This window comes from Cydia fagiglandana, chromosome 13, assembly GCF_963556715.1.
Source record: "Cydia fagiglandana chromosome 13, ilCydFagi1.1, whole genome shotgun sequence".
In the NCBI taxonomy this organism is placed as follows: domain Eukaryota; kingdom Metazoa; phylum Arthropoda; class Insecta; order Lepidoptera; family Tortricidae; genus Cydia; species Cydia fagiglandana.
The window spans coordinates 3,994,503-4,015,925 of record NC_085944.1 but is presented as its reverse complement, the minus strand read 5'-3'; the positions used below and the strand labels follow the sequence as shown (position 1 = coordinate 4,015,925).

Sequence of the window (21,423 nt, the reverse complement as noted above, 5' to 3'; positions counted from 1 at the left end):
AATCCATTCCCTTATGATCATAGTTGTTTATATTATTTTGCAAGTAATAGTATATTTCATTATGTAAACAGTAATTACCTATATTAATAAAAATGCTTAACTAGTAAATATAAGTTCGTGCTTAAAATATTCGAGTGCTTGTATGCCGCCGTGTCGGCCCACCTCTTCCGCAAGCAGGCTATGGTTAGATATTGAATGTAAAATATATTTATTTATCTACAAGATGACAAAAAAATGCAAGAATGTTCAAAACTTACTCTTCACACGTCTCGCGTTGCATGCAAATCCCGCCAATTCTTATTTTTCCCGCCGGACACATCCGGGGCATAACGCTGCGTTTCATCCTCTTTACTCTATCACTGGGCACTGATTCTATCTTATCCATAGGCAACTGAAGCATTCCTTTTTCATCTTGCGGTATCCATATTTCCGATTTACGGTCCATATCGCTTGTAGAGACACCGATTTCACTCGCGATCGATTTGTCTGATTGTATTGGAATGGCTGCAACTAGGGCTGTCGCGCATAGGCACAAAATGACACTTAAAGGCCACATGATTTCTTACTACTTAAGGTACTTTAGAGTACTTCGGAGGACGTGTGCTCTGATCGCGTGCTAACACGTGAATGCGTCTACGCAGAGCCTTGCTGCTGGTTTTATGTAAAACAGGCGCGTGCGCGGGCGCCGGCTTTCCTTATGATGTGACGAATTCAGAAGGAAACGGATTTTCCAGACTTGGGAAATCATTTATATCATTTGCACTATATAATGATAATGACGTAAATGGATAACATAGTTGAGCAAATTGCATAATGATTTTTAAATCCATGTAAAAGACAGATCGAAAAAAAATGTTAAGTTGTTATGTAATCCTTGGATTACAAATCGTTAAAAAGGATAAATAATGGTACTTATTGTGATTTGTGTACGAGTCCATAAAAATAGTTGCTCGATATAAATATTTTTCATTAATTTTCATTTATTGTGATCGACCTCCGAAATCCCCGAATATTATTTTTCAGTTTCCTAATAAGTACCTACCAAATTAAGGTAAATTTCTAAATTTTATATATTTATATTTATTCTGTAGGTACTTCATTGATATCAAGTTGAGAGAAGTTAATAGGGGGAACTTTGGAAGAATTAAATTAGGTAATTCGAAAGTTTAAATATAAATGCTTTTTTTATAAAAAGTACATGGATAACGTTTCTTGTTAATACCTATTCACCAGTGACGGCGTGTCCATAAAAGCCGATTCCCACCGGCTTGCCTGTTTTTGGACGTTTGAGCAGAGTTGTAAAGGAAATATGTAAGCCAAATTAGTCCCGGCTTGCCTATGGATATGTTTGACGCGCCACCACTGCTATTCACATTTACCTTTTTTAACACTTTACGCTTTTTGTTAAAGCCTGTCATTCCATACAAGAAAATAGAGTCTATTACGAAATTTAACAAAGAAACAATACACACTCATAATTAACTCACAGACTGCAATATTGTGGGGAAAACCTTACCCAACTTAAAAATACCTTGATAGCGTAAGCTCAAGGTTTTTTTTTCCGGATGCGCATCATCACATCAACATCATTTCACGGTATGCAAAGTGTCAACTTAGTTTTAAAAACATGTTGTTATTGCAGGTTTTTAAATGTTGCCGTTTCGTGTTAAGGGGCCCACAGATTACCAGTTCGCCGAACGATATCAGTCTGTCAGTTAAACGCAAAAGGTGACAGTTCCGAACAAACGGCATGCTGATATCGTCCGGCGAACTGGTAGTTTGTGGGCCCCTTTAGGATTGGGATCTCTAGGAATCTATGTAATACAGGATCATTAGTAGTTGACTCACTCGGCTGCGTAGACGCATGACGCAACAGGCAGCACTTACTCACAGGCAAACGACACAAACGGTCCAGGATGTCTAGCCAAGGTGACAATCGCTTGCGCTACGACAAAGCTCTCTATCACTCTTCCATATTTCTGCGACAGTGACAGTTGCGTTTCGTTCGCTACGGAGCCTAAATCATTGGCATGTTGGCTAGACATCCAGACTTTAGGGTCGTATCGCGAGGAACTTGTCACACACATGTCCTTTATAAAAGTATAAATACATTCAAATCCAAAGTGTACTTTATTTCTTATTTATGGGTCGTAATCGTCCCGAAAAACGGATGTGTTAACGAATTAAATATAATTATTTTATTCTAACATCATAGGTACAGCTTTTAACAAGTAGTCTGGGAAGGACATTTCTATAGAAAAGATAAATAAAATTAACTCGTATTAAGAAAGCTTTTGGAAACTCCTAACCTCTCATACAAAAGATCGTCGAAGAAATTGCCGAAAAACCTAGCGTAAAAAGTTGCTTTCATAATGAGACGAAAAATTAAGCTTTTCCTTTACGACAATGACTATTATATAAAATAATATAGCCTGATGACTGTACTATTAGCAAAAGCAGTGCTGCCTTATATGGTTATGACTTTAAGAGTCTTAAATAAAGCCTAATTAAACGATGTGTGTAAGTATTATACGCGTGAATCACACAAATTAATCGTATATCAGAACCTGGATGATTCATACTAAAATGAATGTACCTCTAGATCCTATGGGACATCCCTTAACAGGTTAGGTCGTTAGGGGCATCCCTTAACTTGTTTCAAGTCTGTAGTACTTAGTATAAGTATAAATAATACTTACGTACCAGGCTGAAAGTCCCCGAGAGTTCAGCAATACTAGTATTATGACGTTTTAATGGTAGGGTTAGTAAGAGCAGTGAGTATGCACTTTTGTTTCAGGCGATGCTGCTTGGTGCAATTAAATAGCCGAAAGGGATAGTGCCATACATTAAAGCTCCTCTACACGATGGGCCAACGCCGGTCACTCCAAGGGACGCATTTATGCGTTAGAGGAAGCAAGTGATATTGCTATCTCATTCTACCGCATGGCTGCGTCCCTTGGAGTGGCCGGCGTTGGCCCATCGTGTAGAGGAGCCATTAGAAAGGGACAGCATGAATCTTCCCTGAATCGCTGTCAAACTTCGGTTTTGTAGTAAGAGTCCTTTCTGTACGGAAATTGTTCCTTGTGGCAGCCGTTTCAGTAGCAGCTCTAGAGGGCCTACCGCGACCCACGTTCGACGTATTGCCTCTCTGTCGCACTTGTAACTTCGTACGTAAGTGTGACGGCAACAAGTCGAACGTGGTTCGCGGCCCTCAGGTTCCTTCTATTTATCTTTATCGAAGATAGAACCTAAGCCTTTACACGTATTCATGACCATTCATATGGTAATTTATCTACCTGTCTAATACCTTCAAACGAGCAATTCTTGTTTATTTATTTATATGTATATTTATTTATATACCTATATTATATTTCGGGGATCTCGGAAACGGCTCTATAACGATTTCGATGAAATTTGCTATATGGGGGATTTCGGGGGCGATAAATCGATCTAGCTAGGTCTCATCTCTGGGAAAACGCGTGTTTTTGAGTGTTCATATGTTTTCCGAGCACAGCTCGGTCTCCCAGATATTTTGACATTAAAAGGAAACACTAAGATGATCTTTAAAAACATTTCAAGGACACGTTGCCTATATTACCCTATTTATAATAAATCTAAATATTTAAATAACCTTTGGCCGATGCATCAGTGATGTTGCGCCACAGAAGGTGTCATCAATAGACGTCTGTTGTGGTTTTAACGTTACCTAGGTCGAGCGAGCCTCAATATAAAAGGGTTGACTGCGTCAGTGTGTCCGATGACATTGAGGTTGCTGGCGATGGCGTAACGCAGGTAAACCCGGGTGAAATGACTCGAAGACATCCTTTATTGCCTACTTCCCACAACATCTAGTGCATATAAAATCGCGTTGACGGCATAGGTGCAGGTCATTGCTAAGATCGTAGTGTGTAAGTTTAGCTTTATTTGTACATATGTAGTTAGTTTAGCTAGTTCTCTCTCTCTCTTTCCATCCTGTTACCCCCTGCTGGGGTGTAGGGCTCGAATCCTTTTCTTCCACTGACTTCGATCCTGGGCAGCTTGGGCAGCCTCCTCCCACCCCACCCCCAATACACCCAGCTCTTGCTCCAAAGAACGGCGCCAAGTAGATTTAGGGCGACCATGTTTCATGTGTTTAGCTAGCTAGTTAGTATAAGTAGTAATATTTGAAATATAATATTTAAAACTTTCGCGTTTTGAACACATATTAACTCACATTATAGACGGGTCTAACGCGAATTATATTCAATTACCTTGATTTACCGACGTTTCGACACAGGTTTGTGGTGGTAGTAATATATATTCATTCATTCATTCATTCAAGAACTTGGCTTTCTTTGTCGTTTCTGTGTCGTTATATCTTTGTAAAATCAACGTGTCGGCAACCGAGTAATTGCCCAATACAAAGAGAATTGAAACGTTATATGCCTTCTATCCCTTGAATAGGTCAGGTCAGGTAGGAACAGTCAGCATCTGAAGTACCGGATGAAAGAACGATCCAAACCGGAAACCTTCAACTATAGGTACGTACCGTAATATTGTCGTAGGTTACTGCGATAGTTACCTACTCTTGATATTATGCAAAACTATTTTAAAGGAATAGGTATATCGCGTTTAACCACAGGAATTGTTATTTGAGTACGGTACGAAACCGTCTCAGCATCTATTTATTTAAGTGGACTTACATATAAAATGTTATCGACGTAAGTAACAAAAGGCTTTGACAAAGTAAATGAATGGAGCCCAAAATGACCCTTGCGACGTAATAATGGGGATCGTGCGGATTTGACTGTTTGGGGGATCAGCCATTTTGTGGCCTAATCCAAGCCTACTTTACTGTGTTGTTATAGACTAATTCGATGTATTCAATACTTTCGCGTTTATTATGTTAGATGTTACTGATATCAAAGTATCTAGCCCACATCAATGTAAAAGTGTAATTTTATATAAGTAACTATTTTTCTTCTTATAATGTCCATACTAATATGTTTAAGTCCGTCTATCGTGATGCTATTTCCGACTATTTCCTTAAGTAAAAAGAAGATTTTCTCATTCTTCAAATAATCTGGTATAGTCAATTGAATTTGTAGGCATCTGTTGATAAATAAATAATAATAATAAATATCTGGAGACAATCTTAAGGGGCCCACTGATTAACAGTCCTCCGGACGGTATCGGCCTGTCAGTTAGAACAGAATTTTGACAGTTCCGAACAACTGACAGGCCGATACCGGCCGGCGGACTGTTAATTAGTGGGCCCCTTTACACAGATCGACCTACCCTCGAACTAAGCAAAGCTTGCGCTGAATTCACAAATTTGATCTGGCCATTCTTATCTCGGATTTAGAATTAAAATGCTTCTTAAAGTAGCGGTATTATGAAACCATTTTATCTTTAAATAAAATGTAAACTCAATGAAATCTTTTATATCTTTGTAAAATCATAATTAGGAAACATTACAGACTATCAAGATTACCTACTTGACGAATTGTTACTAGGGATAAATGCCTTCTTTTAATTTTATCTATCGTGACGCCATGCTTACAATATTGCTTAGCCTGCGCCGATATATTTTTGGCAATACATTGTTTAATTTTAGCATTCTGATGTGTTAAACAAATATTTCACAATAATTATGTCCACAGGTCAAGGCAGCAGGCCGGTCTGTGACGACTTGACGAGCCGGTTCGATGAACTTTGCATTGCGTAGCAACGTAGGCATTTCATACAGTAATATATATTGAACCTTCCATTCATTCAGTATAACTTAGTAACGTAATATTAATAAATATGACGACACCTAACCTTTACATGAAATATAATAAGTTCATATAAACACAAAAAAGCGATGGCTCGATGTTGTGAAAGATATGAGCATGAACGGGCTCACATGACACGACGCACAGGATCGCGCAAAGTGGAGGAAAGCAAGTAGGAAAGCGGACCCTGGCAAAGGCCGGGATAACGCTAGGTACCTACAAGAAAAGTTCATATAAACATATATATACACGTGATTCTCAAGGGTAGGTAAATATCACGGAGGAATGACGGAGGATTTTACAATAATTTACCGACGGTGCGGCACGAAATTTCACGTTTGTCACTAAAACTATAAATATTATTAATAAGGATTATCGAAGTAACCACGCAAAATGCCTTTTAAAATATATACGTATAAAAGAACTATCTAAAGTAGTGTGTATGAGGGATGCTAAAATTATTGATGGTACAATCATCATCGCAGAGAATAAATATCAATTTCATGAACAACTCTATGAAATTTATGAATCAACCCGACGCCGATAGCTAAAAATAGTTGAAGAATATATTTTTGCTGTATTTTTCTTACTTAAAAGTTACATTCCTTAATAAATTATTATGCTAAACTTCAAAAAAAAAATACCGATATTCATTTTACGTAACAGCTACATATAAAATTAACTGCTATAGGGACCGTGCGCGTTGGAGGGTCTGCCATCTTGTGGCCTGAATCGGAAACATATGTGTACATGTACATTGCCAAAACAAGTGCTACCATCTACCGTTCTCGTCGGTACGTTTCCTTGTGCGGTTCTGCCATCTTGTGGGCTGGCTACATCGGAAGCATAACGACACATTTACGCCTCGCGCCAAAAATCTGACGGCTACTATGCTGCCCCCTATAGTTCAACTTCATACATGGGACCTATAGGAATCATCATTCAAAGCATTAGGTATTATTGACAGATCTGAACGTCCATGGTAAATCTGAAGTAAATCTCCCATAAAGTAAAACCCATAAAGTAAATCTGACAAAATGCAAATAATTTAGTACTGTAGACGCGCATGAGTCCGAGTTCGGATTTAGATGCGACGGCCCTAAAATGTATGTCAGTTTCTCTAATAAGATTAGGTAAGTATACTATTCCTTTTTTTACCCAGAAATGAAAATGTATCTCAGTTTGCTTTGACAATAACGCATTGTTCGGCACAACTAATAAATTTACAAACATACATCACATTAATCGAATTTAAGCTGTTGTGAGACATACCTACTAACATTGAATAATTTGACGGTTTAGACTCACTTGTGCGCGATACACGGCCGTCGTGAACGCTGCTCGCACTGTTAGTGCTTGAGAAACGAGACCCAGGCTCTCCGAAACATGTCGCGCGATTCACTAAAAACAAGTGAGTCTAAACCGTAAAATTATTCAATATATCACATTAGTATGCGACTCAGGCAGTTGTAGGTCTTACGTAGAAAAACATAATTATAATTAATTAATTGAATGATTTATACGCCAATACGGGGAAGCCCTCTTCTGCGAGACGTTTACATTACGTAACGAACTAACGAACAGTCAAGTGGGAATAAACACTATAATTATACGTCAGCAGGTACGTTTCATTTTAATTATTCATTGGAGTAACGTCGGAGGTTAGTCGGAGAATAAAAATCTGGTGTGTAGAGTCTGTTCGGAAAGAGAAGAGTCGTGGTATGTATTGGGCCCCACTCATTCCATGACTCTTCTTTCCGCACAGACTAACGAATATTACCTATACAAGAATAATTATGACTACTTTTCGTTCTACAAAAGCTACCGAAACAACAATGGCGCTGCGTGCGTAAACTGCATCAGTATGATGACATTGATATGATATTGATAACCGCCTAAAATTACATCGTAGATTTACTGCCCTATTCGAACTTTAAGATACGTCAATTAATAGATCTCGAAACGATATGGATTAGATGTGTCATTGTCAAAAGTGATTTTTTTGTTTGAAAAAAACGTCACATTTGACACTGACATATCTAATCTAATCCATATCTTTTCTAGATCTATTAACTGACGTATCTTAAAGTTGGAATCGGGCCATTAGTTACATCAGTTCCCCTATTCGACAAGCGACGTTTGACGTATCGTGTTGATCTCCCGTTGATGTGGGAAAAATCATAAGTTCTCGAATACGTACAATGTCAAAATTTGACATTAACAATCCACAGTTAGGGTGACAAGCAAATCAAACCGAACCATCCTTAGTTTAGAGTTGAGTTTTGGTTGTACTGGTTGTACCAAATGATATTATCCACCGTTGATGGAATCAACACTCAGTATGCAATAAAATCAACTGTTGATTTGACGTGGATGCGAAATTTGACAGTTGTACATGTCGAATTTGGCCCCAGTTCAATAAATGTTATAATCCTTCAACTACGACATGCGCTCTAGGCTCATAAATATAGATAACTTGCACACCCAACTGTACGTACAAACACTTTACAGTTGACTCAAGTTCTTGGCTGTGTATAATACAGTATTTTTTTGTAATTTGAAAAAAAAACACAATGTAAGTGCTTAATTAAGTTCATTAACATTTTCCTCTTAGTTGGTAACGGGAAGGATACCAATGAAATTGATATTCCTTAAATAGTTCTAAACGGTGATATTAAGTAATTTAATTATAATTTTAGTTTTCCTTTGAGATCACATTCATTCATTAATACTATTTCATTCAGCGGCATGACTCACGAGTGAGTCATCTCCGACATATTTTCAGGTCCTATGAATACATAATAAGAGTGACATTCTTAGCTGAACGTCAATGGACCTTATGTCCACGTAAATAGGGTTCACAAAAGTTAACTGTATAAACTATGGTCTGTAACGTCTAGAGGGCGGAGTACCGGTGGCAAATTTCACACAAAAGGTATGGAGTCGTTTTTATAAAAAATATTGTTTTAGGCTTGAATAATAAAATTATTCATTTACCTAATGTACTTAGTATGGTACCTACTCGTAAATTGGAAGTAAGTACTTAACACTATGCACTAAAATTCCGATAGAAGAAAGTTTTCTGGTAATAGATATAGTTAGGACTATTTTAAGCCTCCACGGAAGTGAAACCGTGCGAAATAAACTCGAATTGGTTCTAGATAGAAACCCAGATGCTGACGAATTAAGGAATATGATTACAATGGAAAATTATAAACAAGTCCTTAAACATGCAACCATGACATCGGTAGATGTAGAGCGATCGTTTTCCACTCATAAATGGATCTTAAATAAATTAAGAAACCGATTCACTCCGAAAAACCAGGAACATGTGGCCATAGTCCAGTCATTTTATAACATGGATACGCACTTAAGTGTAGATTGTAAGGAGGACCTCGAACACATAATTCCAGTCCTCAATTGTAATTGAATGGTCTTGAAAATAATATATCGTTTGGCAGGTATAACTTCTTAGTCTAGTATTTAGTACCTAATGATAATGTTTTGATAAGAAAACATATTATTAAGTATTATAGATATTAACAACATATTACATTATATTTGTATGCTCGTAAGATAATTTCTATAAGTTCCTAAAAACTATTATGCAAAATTAATCATTTATTCGTTATTTATTTAATCATAAGAATACTTAGGCGACTCCATACATTTAGTGTGAAATTTGCCACCGGTACTCCGCCCTCTAGTAACGTCATACGCCACTTCTATTAAATAATGGGATTAATGGGTATTGAATCATTTTGTCGTTTTAGCGTCACATATGCGACTGACCTAGTAGTGTTATATATGTATTACAGAAACAGATTTCAGATTTCAGATCATTTATTCGTAAATATCACATACATATTTATAAGTCACATAATAGGTACACACAGTTCATAATTAGTCAATTATTTACATTATGCATTAAGTTTATTACCTTAAAATTATTTATTACATTAATTTGTTTTTAGTAAACATACCTACAGGTTATGATTTACATATTAGGTATTTGATGTGTTAGGGTCAACGGGTTGGTCATTTGCAGAAACTCTGAGACAGTGTAACACGCTAGGTCCATTAACATTGCCTTCAGGTTTTTAGAGAATACAGCGTTGGTTTTAGCCTCTTTTATGTTTAGAGGAACATGGTTATATATGCTCGCCCCGGCAACACTGAGCGCTGCACGGGCCTTCGCCAGCCGCCGGTTCGGAGCTATTAGCAGCGGTTGCCTACGTGACGTCCTATTTAGTGTTTGGTAGGTTTGTAGGTTCTCGCGTATGTAGTTACAAGCTGTCAGTATATATATACTTGGCAAGGTTAAAATCTTATGATTTTTAAATATTTCTTTCGCCGGATGGTCGAGTGGTTTCCGATCAATGATGCGTAAGGCACGTTTCTGTAATTTAAAGAGTCTTTCCCAGGTGGCCGACGTGGCCCATAAGTCAATTCCTTGAATTAAGACACAGTGAAAATATCCAAAGTACGCTTTACGTAGGTTATTGGCAGACAGGGTGGGCGCGAGTCTGGACAGGGCGTAGCACGCCGAGGACAGCTTGTCGCACATGTGGTCGACGTGCGCGGCCCACGTCAGCCCGGCGTCGATCATGTACCCTAAGTACCTTGTCGTGTCTACTTGGGGAACTGTGATATCGTTTACTTTTATATTTATTGGGTTGTGTGTCTTTTTTAACTGAAAATGTATTATATTAGTTTTATCAACGTTTAGTAACATACCATTTGCCGTAAACCACTCGGCCATTTGATGCATTACGTGGGAAAGTTTCAATTTTAAGTTGTCTAAATTATCGGCGTTGACTATGATGCAGGTGTCATCTGCGAACATCACATACTCGGGGTAGGGACAAGCGGTTGTGATATCGTTTACCAAGACCAGAAACAAGTTATTGCCCATCACGGATCCTTGAGGAACAGCAGAACATCCTAACGGTTCCAGAATTGACTTCGTATTGAGCACGTATGTAGATTGCCTTCGATTGCTTAGAAACGAGGCAACAGCATCATGAAAACTTCCGCTGAAACCGTAGCGGGAGAGTTTGGCTAGTAAGAGTGAGTGGTCGATCATCTCGAAGGCGCGCGACAGGTCGCAGAACACCGCAGCGACCTGTCGCCCGCCCTCCAGGTGCGCCAGCACCCGCGTCACAACATCGCGCGCCGCGTCCGCCGTCGACCGCCCGGGTTGGTAGGCATATTGCTGCCGGTTTAATAAGTTATTAGATGTAATATGATTCATTATCCTATTGCTCATCATTCGCTCAAATATTTTTGAAATAACTGGTATCAGTGATATCGGGCGGAAATGTTTAGGTAGGTGCATCTCACCTTTGCCTTTGTAAACAGGCTGTACTTTAATTTCCTTTAGGCTATCAGGATATACTCCGGCGTGGATGCACTTATTGAATAATAATAGGAATAATGAGATTACAACCGGCGGGAAGCAGTCAATAATTTCAGTAGACATGTCATTGTTGTCTTTGGATTTTTTGCGTTTAATTCTTTTACATGTTATTAATATTTCATTCAACGTGAATGGTTCAAACATGTAGGGTGCAGGCGGTGCATCTTGTAGGTATTGATCTAGATATGCGAGCGCGGTGCGAGCGCACGGGTTTGAGTTGTTTACATTCACATCAATGTAATACCTGTTTAGCTGCGCGGCGGCAGCGGCTGCACGCTGGCCGACGCTGCCGCCCGCAGCCTTACTAACAAATACATCAATTGCACCGCCCTTGCATTTCATATTTTTGCCCGTCTCTGCCGATATTACCCGCCATACACTTCTACACATGTTATCACCATTACTGTTTGATATAAGGTTGTTAATAAAATTACTACGTACTTGCCTCAACGTTGTCCAGTAGTCACATTCTAAACTTTGCAGCATCAGCCGATCGGTGCGTGACTCAGTGCTGTCAGGTTGCGAGTGCGATGATAAAACCTGTTTAATTTTGTTTATCTTTTTACGTAAAGTTTTTACAGCTTCGTTGACCCACACACTTACAGTATTTTTTACTAAATGTTTTTTTATAGGAAAATAGATATCATAATAATGTTTGATGACATTCATTAAGAGTTCAGTTGTTTTGCTAGGGCAGTCACTTTTATTAAGAATTTGATCCCATTGATAAAAATTAAGACATTGAGTGAAGTCATTTTTTCGTTGAAATGTGAATGATCTTTTAGAAATATGGTTAAGTTGAGTTAATTGATTATTTGAGATGTCAACAATTATACATACACAGAAATGGTCAGATAAATTCAAGTCATAACACGATACAGATTTAATGTCATTTTTATTTATATTGCTATATGCGTGATCGATACAGGTCTTTGATGTATTAGTTATCCTAGTAGGTACATTTACTAGTTGCTTAAACCCAAATTGATGTACTGTATTTAATAGGAATTTTACATTATTACATTTAGGTATTAAATCAATGTTGATATCACCAGTTATTATCACCTTATAATTTTGAATAAAATTAAAACTTAAAAGCTTATTTAGCATAGATAGGTATAAAGGTACATCACCGTTCGGGGGTCTGTATACACACGCGATGACGAGGTCAAGTCCGATGCACTCCACAGCACAGATCTCGAACTGGGATTCAATTGCAAGTTCCATGACTTCTTTTCGCTCGATGCATGGGATTCCGGTCCTGACATAGATACAGCTCCCTCCACCGTTCTTTGTTGATCGGCAGAATTGGGCCTTCAAGTTGTAGTTTAATATGTTCACTGAATCTATTTGAACGCCACAAATATTTATATTATGTTCAATTGTTGATATTTAAGATTATTAAGAGTCACACAAACCCACCGCCAAAAGCCGCTTTTTACTCTGAATTAAAATGTACCTACTCAATGAAAATATGTACTGACTACTAGAATAGCATCAAAGTTTAAGAAAATCTACAATTTGACAAGAAAAAACACAATTCTTAGAAAACGAGATTTTTCATCAATACCTTCCAGGACAGATTATCTTAAAATTAAACTTGCGAAAATATGAAATGAAAGTGTTGTTTTTCTATTTTCTCATAATAAGAGAATTAAAAAAAAAGCACTATAACAATTAAATTTTGTTCTAAGTATATTACCTTAGTTCATTTCAAGACGTAGGTATATCCTTTCAAATGAAAGTTATTAAACTTTCTTTATTATTGACGTATATTATTACGGGGACTAACGCAAAATTGTTGTTTTAAGAGTACTCGTCTCTTTCTCAGGGATTCTCCTCATCCATCGCAACCACAACCCAGAGGCTAATGGCAGAGAAGCAGAAAAGCGACCTGCTTCTGTCTAAGATGCTCCCGATGCCTGTGCTGCAAAGGCTGCGAGCGCAGAAGACCGTCCCGGCAGAGGCGTTTGATGCCGTCACCATATTCTTCAGCGATATTGTGGGGTTCACATCCATATCTGCCAATAGTACGCCTATGGAGATTATCAATATGCTCAATATGCTGTACAGGTGAGGTTCTAGAAATACAGTTTTGTTTAAAATAATAATAATGACGGAGCCACGGGGGTTCGCAGGGGTCTGCGGTTCACAGAGCCACTAGTTTATTACTTGAGCGCGTTTCTTTTATTTTTTGCCATTTTTGTATACCTATTGTGACCTTTTTTGCCACTTTTGTATTATTTATAGTCAGGATCGCGAGCCCTTTTCATCCTTATAGGAGAAGAAAAGTGTCCTAAAATTTCCATAAGTTTTTCAAACTTTCCTTTTTGTTACCGCCATACAAAGTATATGGGGAAATGTTAATACAATACGAAAAAACTCTGGGACATTTTTTATCCCATGAGGATCGAAAGAGCTTGTGATTCTGAGTAGAAATAACAAAAAAGTGGCAAAAAAAAGTTCACAATATATAAAAATGGCAAAAAATATAAGAAACGCTCACTTGCTTGTTCTTTGATTGTATTTGTCCTCTTTTTTTCAGGTTATTTGATGAGAAAATAACGCAGTACAATGTCTACAAAGTGGAAACTATAGGCGACGCCTACATGGCTGTCTCTGGCTTGCCTCAACGAAACGGTTTGTATTTTCTACAAGTTTCTGTATGTAAGCAGTTTCCTATTCAAAGTTATGTAGATCTTACATATAAAACCTACTAAAACTATTCAAACAACCCACCCCTCGTTCCCGACGCAACTCATTGGCATATAAGAAGTATAGGTAATTGGCAAAAAAAAAAACATTTTTGGTAGAAGCTTTTATCGCTGACTGTACTTTTCTTACCACGGGCAACTAATATCATCGAGACAATTCTAAAAACCCTAACTACAATTATGTTGCGTTGTTTCATCTCTGAGCTCTTATGGGCACCTGTCTCCATCATCAGATCAGCTCGATGGTACGATGCAAATTTTTAGCTCAATCGGAAATCGGGAAGTGTCAAATTTAGCTTCCGAGATTTGACCCACGCTTGCCCACGCTAACTAACAAACTTAAATACTAACAGGGCAAGTTAAATAAGAGCTTGTATTTACAAAGCTTATTCTTTTCCAGGAAACAAGCACGCATCAGAGATAGCGGACATGTCTCTCTCACTGATGCGGGCACTGGACGGGGCAACAGTCCCCCATTGCCCCGGTGAAGCCCTCAAAATACGCGCCGGCGTCAACACGGGGCCCTGCGTGGCGGGGGTGGTGGGGACTTGCATGCCTCGCTACTGCCTATTTGGTGATACTATCAATACGGCGAGTCGTATGGAAAGTACGGGGGAAGGTAAGATACGGGGAAAAATGGGATCTTGTATTTGGACTAGTAATACAGTAAAATTATACATTTTGCGTTTGCGTCAAATCCGGTAGTTCTAATTTTTTGCAGGCTTGTTTATGATGTTGGCCCAATGAATAATCCAAGTTTGTGACCTCGAGCGCCCAACGCAACTTTGTCAAAAATCGAATAAACCGCAATTTTTTTTAGATTTGGGTGATTATAACCCTAAAGTACTAGTTTTTGATAGTAACTTCCTAGGGCGCTTTTAAAGTAGACTAAATTTGCTACAATAAGACACTAGAATTGTCTCTGTATATCTAATATTTTCCGAGATAAAGCCTTTCAAAATTTTATAATTTTACGTCAGTTCTTAGCTATAATATAGGGGTTAGGTTGGTAATTTATATGGAATTCATCACCGGCACGTTCTACAAAATATTTATATTCCATAAAAAAATGTATCACTCATACATTTTTTTATGGAATATTTTGAAAAAATATTTAAAAATATAAAAATTTTAATATAAAATTTTGAAAGGCTTTATCTTGGAAAATATTAGATGTACAGAGACAATTCTAGTGTCTTATTGTAGCAAATTTAGTCTACTTTAAAAACGACCTAGGAAGTTACTACCAAAAACTAGTACTTTAGGGTTATAATCACCCAAATCTAAAAAAAATGCGGTTTATTCTATTTTTGACAAAGTTGCGTTCGGCGCTCGAGGTCACAAACTTGGATTATTCATTGGGCCAACATCATAAACAAGTCTGCAGAAAATCAGAACTACCGGATTTGACGCAAAAGAGCCAGGTTACAAAATTCGACAAATTTACTGGATTATAGACAGACCTTTCCATTAAAGTACACTGTGTTGGAGCTAATTAATATTTTGCGCATTAGTGGTGGTGAAGATGCAGTTTGCCCAAATTTCTATGAACATCCTTGAGGTATTACCGAAATGATCAGCACGCTTCATGATAGCTACCTACTCGTACTTATACAGTTTGTAGAATTGGCTACAGTATAAGAGTGACATTCCATTTCCAACTGCAGCTGCAATACTGTTCATTTTACTATGGAAACGCGGCGCTGTCATTGTTAATTTCCATAGTAAAATGAACAGTATTGCAGCTGCATTTGGAAATGGAATGTCACTTTTAGTTGTCTTTTTAGACCGAATCGATCTTCGATAATTTTTAAATATTTGAACAGTCAATTTTTTTAAAGGTTTTTACTAAGAATTTATTTAATCAATCAATCAGTCAATCAAACAAACAGCCAATTTATATTTATTTGCGTAGCTACGGCTAGACAGCCTGCCTCTTAGAAATTATTATCGCTTATTTATTTTAGTTCGAAGTTTTTACTACCCGTTGTAAATGAGTACGGTTTTGTCTACTAGGTATACTTTGTAGATTTCTAATAGGCCCCGTCGGCTAATCCTTTGTCTATTGTTAAGTAAAACTGCACGTGCTCATACCTGCAAAAAAGGGTCTTAATTATTCTAATTGGCACCTGAGCGCGGGCTAGTCCAACGCTCAAAAAACCAGTGTAGGTGCGGTCTCCGATATTTTAGACTGGTTCTGTAGCGTTCAACTCAGCGAGTTGGACGGACCACACATATCCTAACAAAATATTTATCCATTACTTCATTTTGAATCTTATTGCAATTTTCATAGGATTTGTAATTCAATTACCTGGGGAATAAACCGGGCGAATATTGTACGTGCCCACAGGCTTCGGTCCGGTCACATTCCATTAAATAAGTTTGCTCATCTGATGGGGAAAGCAGATTCGCCCAATTGCGATATCTGCGGCTCCGTCGAAGATGTACAGCACTTCTTAATGGAATGTGTCCGGACTCGAGGCAAGAGGGCACAATTATTTGAAGCTGGGGGCTATAAAGTAATGGATGTTGGGGTTTTTCAGTCGATTTTGGTGGAACCTCTATCTAAAACTGCAAAATTAGTGTATCATTTTTTTGATAACTAGTATAACATTTATTGAAACTAGATAATATAATGTAGGTAATGTGTGTGTGATGTAGGTAATGTAGAGGTCCAACGGAGCCGACATGTCCCGTTTGATACAGGTTCCCTTTAAAATACGAAGATAAAAAAAAAAAAATACCTGGGTAAAGTGAACGAACGATTTTTTATGCAGGTGGTAGCAGGAGCGGTTTTACTTAACAATAGACAAAGGATTAGCTGTCGGGGCCTATTAGAAATCTACAAACTATATGTCCACGTAAAACCCTAGTACTTTGGTAACCGGTTTCTTGTCCTTGTTGCAGCGATGAAAATCCACATATCAGATACGACAAAGATAGCGTTAGACCTTATTGGTGGGTACGAGGTGGAATCGAGAGGCATTAAAGATATTCCTGTAAGTATGATTGAACTAAATGTTATTGTTACCTGAATCATCATGAAACTACCAATATTAAAGTTTCGCTATGGTAAAACAATTTCAGCATTTCATTGTATAAATATCTTATAATCAAACATTTTTAATTAGATATGTCCTTAGGTATATTCCTCTCATCCGAAAAAAAAAAATAATAAGGTTGTTATTGTTATGTGTGTTACTTTATTTATTTGTAATAAGTATCAGATATTCGACTTGAATTATTATTTTTCTGGATTAGGAACTATAAGACTATGGTATTCGTAATTTGCAAGTACGCCCCAGGGCCATTACGCATGTTAGATATAACCGCTATGAAGACCATGGAAAAACCAGTTCAAAGGGTTTAGCAGGCTAAGCGAACAAGAAGTGCCCCCAACGACGGATTTGGTCATTCTTTCAGGTGGTGTACTGGCAGGTCCTAAGAACTCTCTATGCTTAATATCAATCCTCGATCTTCTTTTGTTTTCGAGTTATTCAGGATAATGTAAAATCATCAGTGTATATAATTTTGTTTGGTTAATCTAACTTGAATGGTTTACAAAATATGACAGTTTCAATGATACACTGATGATTTTACATTATCCTGAATAACTCGAAAACAAAAGAAGATCGAGGACTGATATTAAGCATAGAGAGTTCTTAGGACCTGCCAGTACACCACCTGAAAGAATGACCAAATCCGTCGTTGGGGGCACTTCTTGTTCGCTTAGCCTGCTAGACCCTTTGGAATTTCTTGCGCAAAAACACGCTAGACAATGGAATGAATGAATTTTATTACTCGTAAATTTGTCAGTAAATATAAGTAAATATAAGTAACAAATGTATCAACTCGCAAAAAACACTAATCAATGTGTAGACATGCCCCAATATGAAGACCAGCCACACCTACCCATATGCCACACTTACAGGCTGGTCACAAAAGCTGGCTAAAATGGAATGAATGAAACGAATTATACCTGTTTGTATGTGCTGACTGACACATGTATCACTATACAACCAGAGCCACCATTTAAGGGCCACCTCACACTAGCGTCGAGCGTCGGCGTCTAGTCAACTCTATGGCTGCTGCTTGACGCAACGTTGGCGCAACTGCGCAGCGACGCCATCTTCTATAGCGTTGACAGGACGCCTACGCTCAAAAGTCGCTTGTGTGGGGTGGCCCTTATTGGTTTATCTGTTATACACATATATATGTAGATATTTCCATTCAGTCATTGTTTCCATTCGTGCCATCTTTCTTGAATCGACTTGTACCGGTCTACCCAAGTTAACCTTCATCATTCTCTTGCCCTTGTCTCATTCACTTGGGGTCGGCGCAGCGTGTCTTTCTCTTCCACACGCGCCCGTCATTTCATCATTCACTTGCATTCGTTTCATATCATCTCTCACACAGTCCATCCACCTTTTCCTCGGTTTCCCTTTCCTCGTACTTCCCTCCACATTCATTCGTAATACCTTTCTCGTCACATGACTTTCATCCCTCCGCATCACATGCCCGTACCGCGCTAGGCGATTTGCCCTTACTTTTTCTGTTATGTGCCTGTTACCCATGTTGACCTTATTTAACTTATTTTCATTATAATACTTACAGGGCAAAGGCCAGATGGAGACGTTCTGGCTGGTCGGCAAGCTCGCAGGGCTCCAAATCGAAAGTCCGTGTGGCCCCCGACTCAAGGACTACGACCAGGATTTCATAGAAATGCTCATATCGTAGACGTTTAGACGAAAATTGTGTCCTTGCAATAACTAAGTGACTATTTCTCAAGCTTACACCGCGCACTTGCACCATTCCACTAACCCGGGGTTACCATGGTTACTAGTACAATTTGACACTGGGTTGACGGTTAAACCGGTTAACCCCGGGTTAGTGGGATGGTGCAAGTAGGCCTTAGGTGATGTTAAAAATCGGGACTATTAAAAAACTGTATTGTTAACTGAAAGAAAAATGTGGTAACCATGTATATATACCTACATGTATTCATTTGCATAGGTGCAGAATTATATATGAAAAAGTGGGCTCATGGTCGCAAGGGAGCAAATACGACCCAGTTTACAACTCATAAATATCTATAAATTTTTTCACCTTATTGCAATGGATTAAGGTGCTGAAATGTATACCTACTTATGAACTCGACTGTACATTATAATGCTTATTAAGCGTTCATGATCCATGAAAATATGAGTTTTAGACATCCAAAGAGTTAAAATACTTAAGGTATCACACTATATGTACTTATAATTATGTATTGTACGTTGTACGTATCAACATATTTAGATATATTAAAAAATTCAGCAAGCTAATGTGTATACGAAAGTATGGAGTGTAAATTTCGAAAAAGGGGGCTAGTTGAAACTGATAAATCGTACAATTACATTAGAAATATTAGTTATGAAGAAAATGTTAAAAAATACCTGTTTTATAATCAAACTTGATATCATCATAAGCCCAAGTCATAAGCATATATAATACTAATAATATTTTATTTGAACGATGTATGTGTATGTAGATATTATATATTTTTTGGTTCTTAACAGCATATTCTGCCAACGGTGCCCTATTGATATTCCGAAAAAAATTACGCCGATTTTTGTTTCGCCGACAACGATTCGCCGACGGGTTCTTTGGCAGAGTAACGATTGGCCGAATCTCATTACGCATAGTAGTCGTTTGCGAGAGTAGTCAATAAGCAGAAAATTGATACGCATATTTACTATTCGTAGAATAATCATTTAGTAACTGTCATAATTAACCGAGAAACCATTGGTCGAAACACAATAGGTCGAATGTTCATTTGGCATTAATATTGACTAGAAAAACTTCTCTCTAATTTATTACTTTACTAAATTAACCTTCACATACTCGTAGTATTCATTGAAATTGCTAAAAAAGCAGTTTAGGTTAGTTTAGAGCTGCACCCTTAAGAAAACGAACCGTTGCTGGAAAAGTGGGTTAGGTTAGGTTAGAACTGCGACCCCCAAGAAAACGAACTGTTGCCAGAAAATTGGGTTAGGTTAGAACTACGACCCTCAAAAAAACGAACTTTTTCCAGAAAAGTTGATTAGGTTAGGTTAGAACTGCGACCCCTAAAAAATTAATTCTTTCCAGAAAAGCAGATTGCGTTAATTGACGAATAACGACTCAATAAATAAAATTCGACTAAATGACCATTCTGTATCTTAAATTTTGGTTAAAACCGTATTTATAAGAAGTAACTTTTCTACAGGTCCATGAATCTGTGAAATGAAATTAAGTACATGAACAAATTGTCCTTGAAACTAAACCAATGTTTAAATTTTTTGGTGAACCATAACTAATCCGAACTAAAATTATTTGAAGTGTGTAAAGATTTTGCCATTTGAAATTACTTGAATTTTTTTTCTGTGAAACAAAAATCTATAGAAACATTTCCGGCAAAACAAAGCTAAACCACATATTAACTCACATTACATTCACGTTAGACTCATCTATAATGTGAGTTAATATGTGTTCAAAACGCGAAAGTTTAAAATATTATAAAGCTAAACCATACAAATATAATATTTTTTATGAACCATAATTTACTTAAAATAGGATAATATTATATTTCATCCTTTATATGGGTTTTCTTTATTTCTGCAAAAAGTTTTTGTTTCGAAAATAACGACTTATATATAAAGTGTGAAACGTTATTCGACTAAACGTTGCTTAAACGAAACGATTACTCTGCTAAATGGAAATCGTCCAATAATAGTTAGGTACTGCTAATTTACACAGAAGCGAACTGAACGGTATGTGAACCAAGAGTCTACGTAACGTTAGTCGACCAAAAGTTACACTGACAAATAAATGACTCTGCAAAACGATGTTCGGCGAATCGTTGTCGGCGAATCGATGATCTGCTAAAAGTTTTTCGGAGAATCATTAGGTACCCTCTGCCAACACAGGTGTAAATAATTGAATAACAAGTATATAGCTTCCCAAACAAAAACATTATTACAAACGACACTTAGAACTTAGAATAAACACGTTTATCGATACAAAATCGAAAAAATATCGAGGCATTGGCCAAATCTGCGTACATTATTAAAAAAAAATGTAAATGCAAATTAGGGCATCAAATTAATGTCAAAAGTTTTACGACGTCCATAGACGAGGTACATAGGTATCTTAAAATCTATTCCAACTAGTCCCCGAAGGTTTTGGACCAAGTAGGTAATTATAAATGATTGATGACAGACAGATATCGAAACGAAAGGTCTAGTGTATTATAATTCTTATAAAATAACTGTACATACCTATTATAACACATTAAATAGTGTATTTAAGTCAGTAAGCGCCACTAGTTTCCCACTAACACGGGGTTAGCCCGTTAAACTGTGGATCCAGTATCAAATTGTACTGGTAACCGTGGTCCAGGTTTAACCGGTTAACCCCGGGTTAGTAGGAAGTGGCCCTAAGTAGAGTATTTATGACAGTAAGTAGTTAAATAAATGATTGCAAAGTAGGCTCTATTAGCTAGAAAAGAAAATGG

At 37.5% G+C, this 21,423-nt stretch overlaps 1 protein-coding gene across 1 annotated transcript in view; it reads left to right on the top strand.

The window, feature by feature from the left end:
- LOC134669867 (atrial natriuretic peptide receptor 2-like) overlaps positions 1-18,626 on the top strand; it is a 50,381-nt gene extending 31,755 nt beyond the window's left edge. Inside the window, exons 5-9 of the mRNA XM_063527485.1 lie at positions 13,007-13,248; positions 13,721-13,815; positions 14,290-14,508; positions 16,797-16,888; positions 18,504-18,626. Coding sequence (XP_063383555.1) covers positions 13,007-13,248; positions 13,721-13,815; positions 14,290-14,508; positions 16,797-16,888; positions 18,504-18,626 — 771 coding nt within the window. The remainder of the gene's footprint in view (positions 1-13,006; positions 13,249-13,720; positions 13,816-14,289; positions 14,509-16,796; positions 16,889-18,503) is intronic.
- The last annotated feature ends 2,797 nt before the right edge of the window (positions 18,627-21,423 follow it).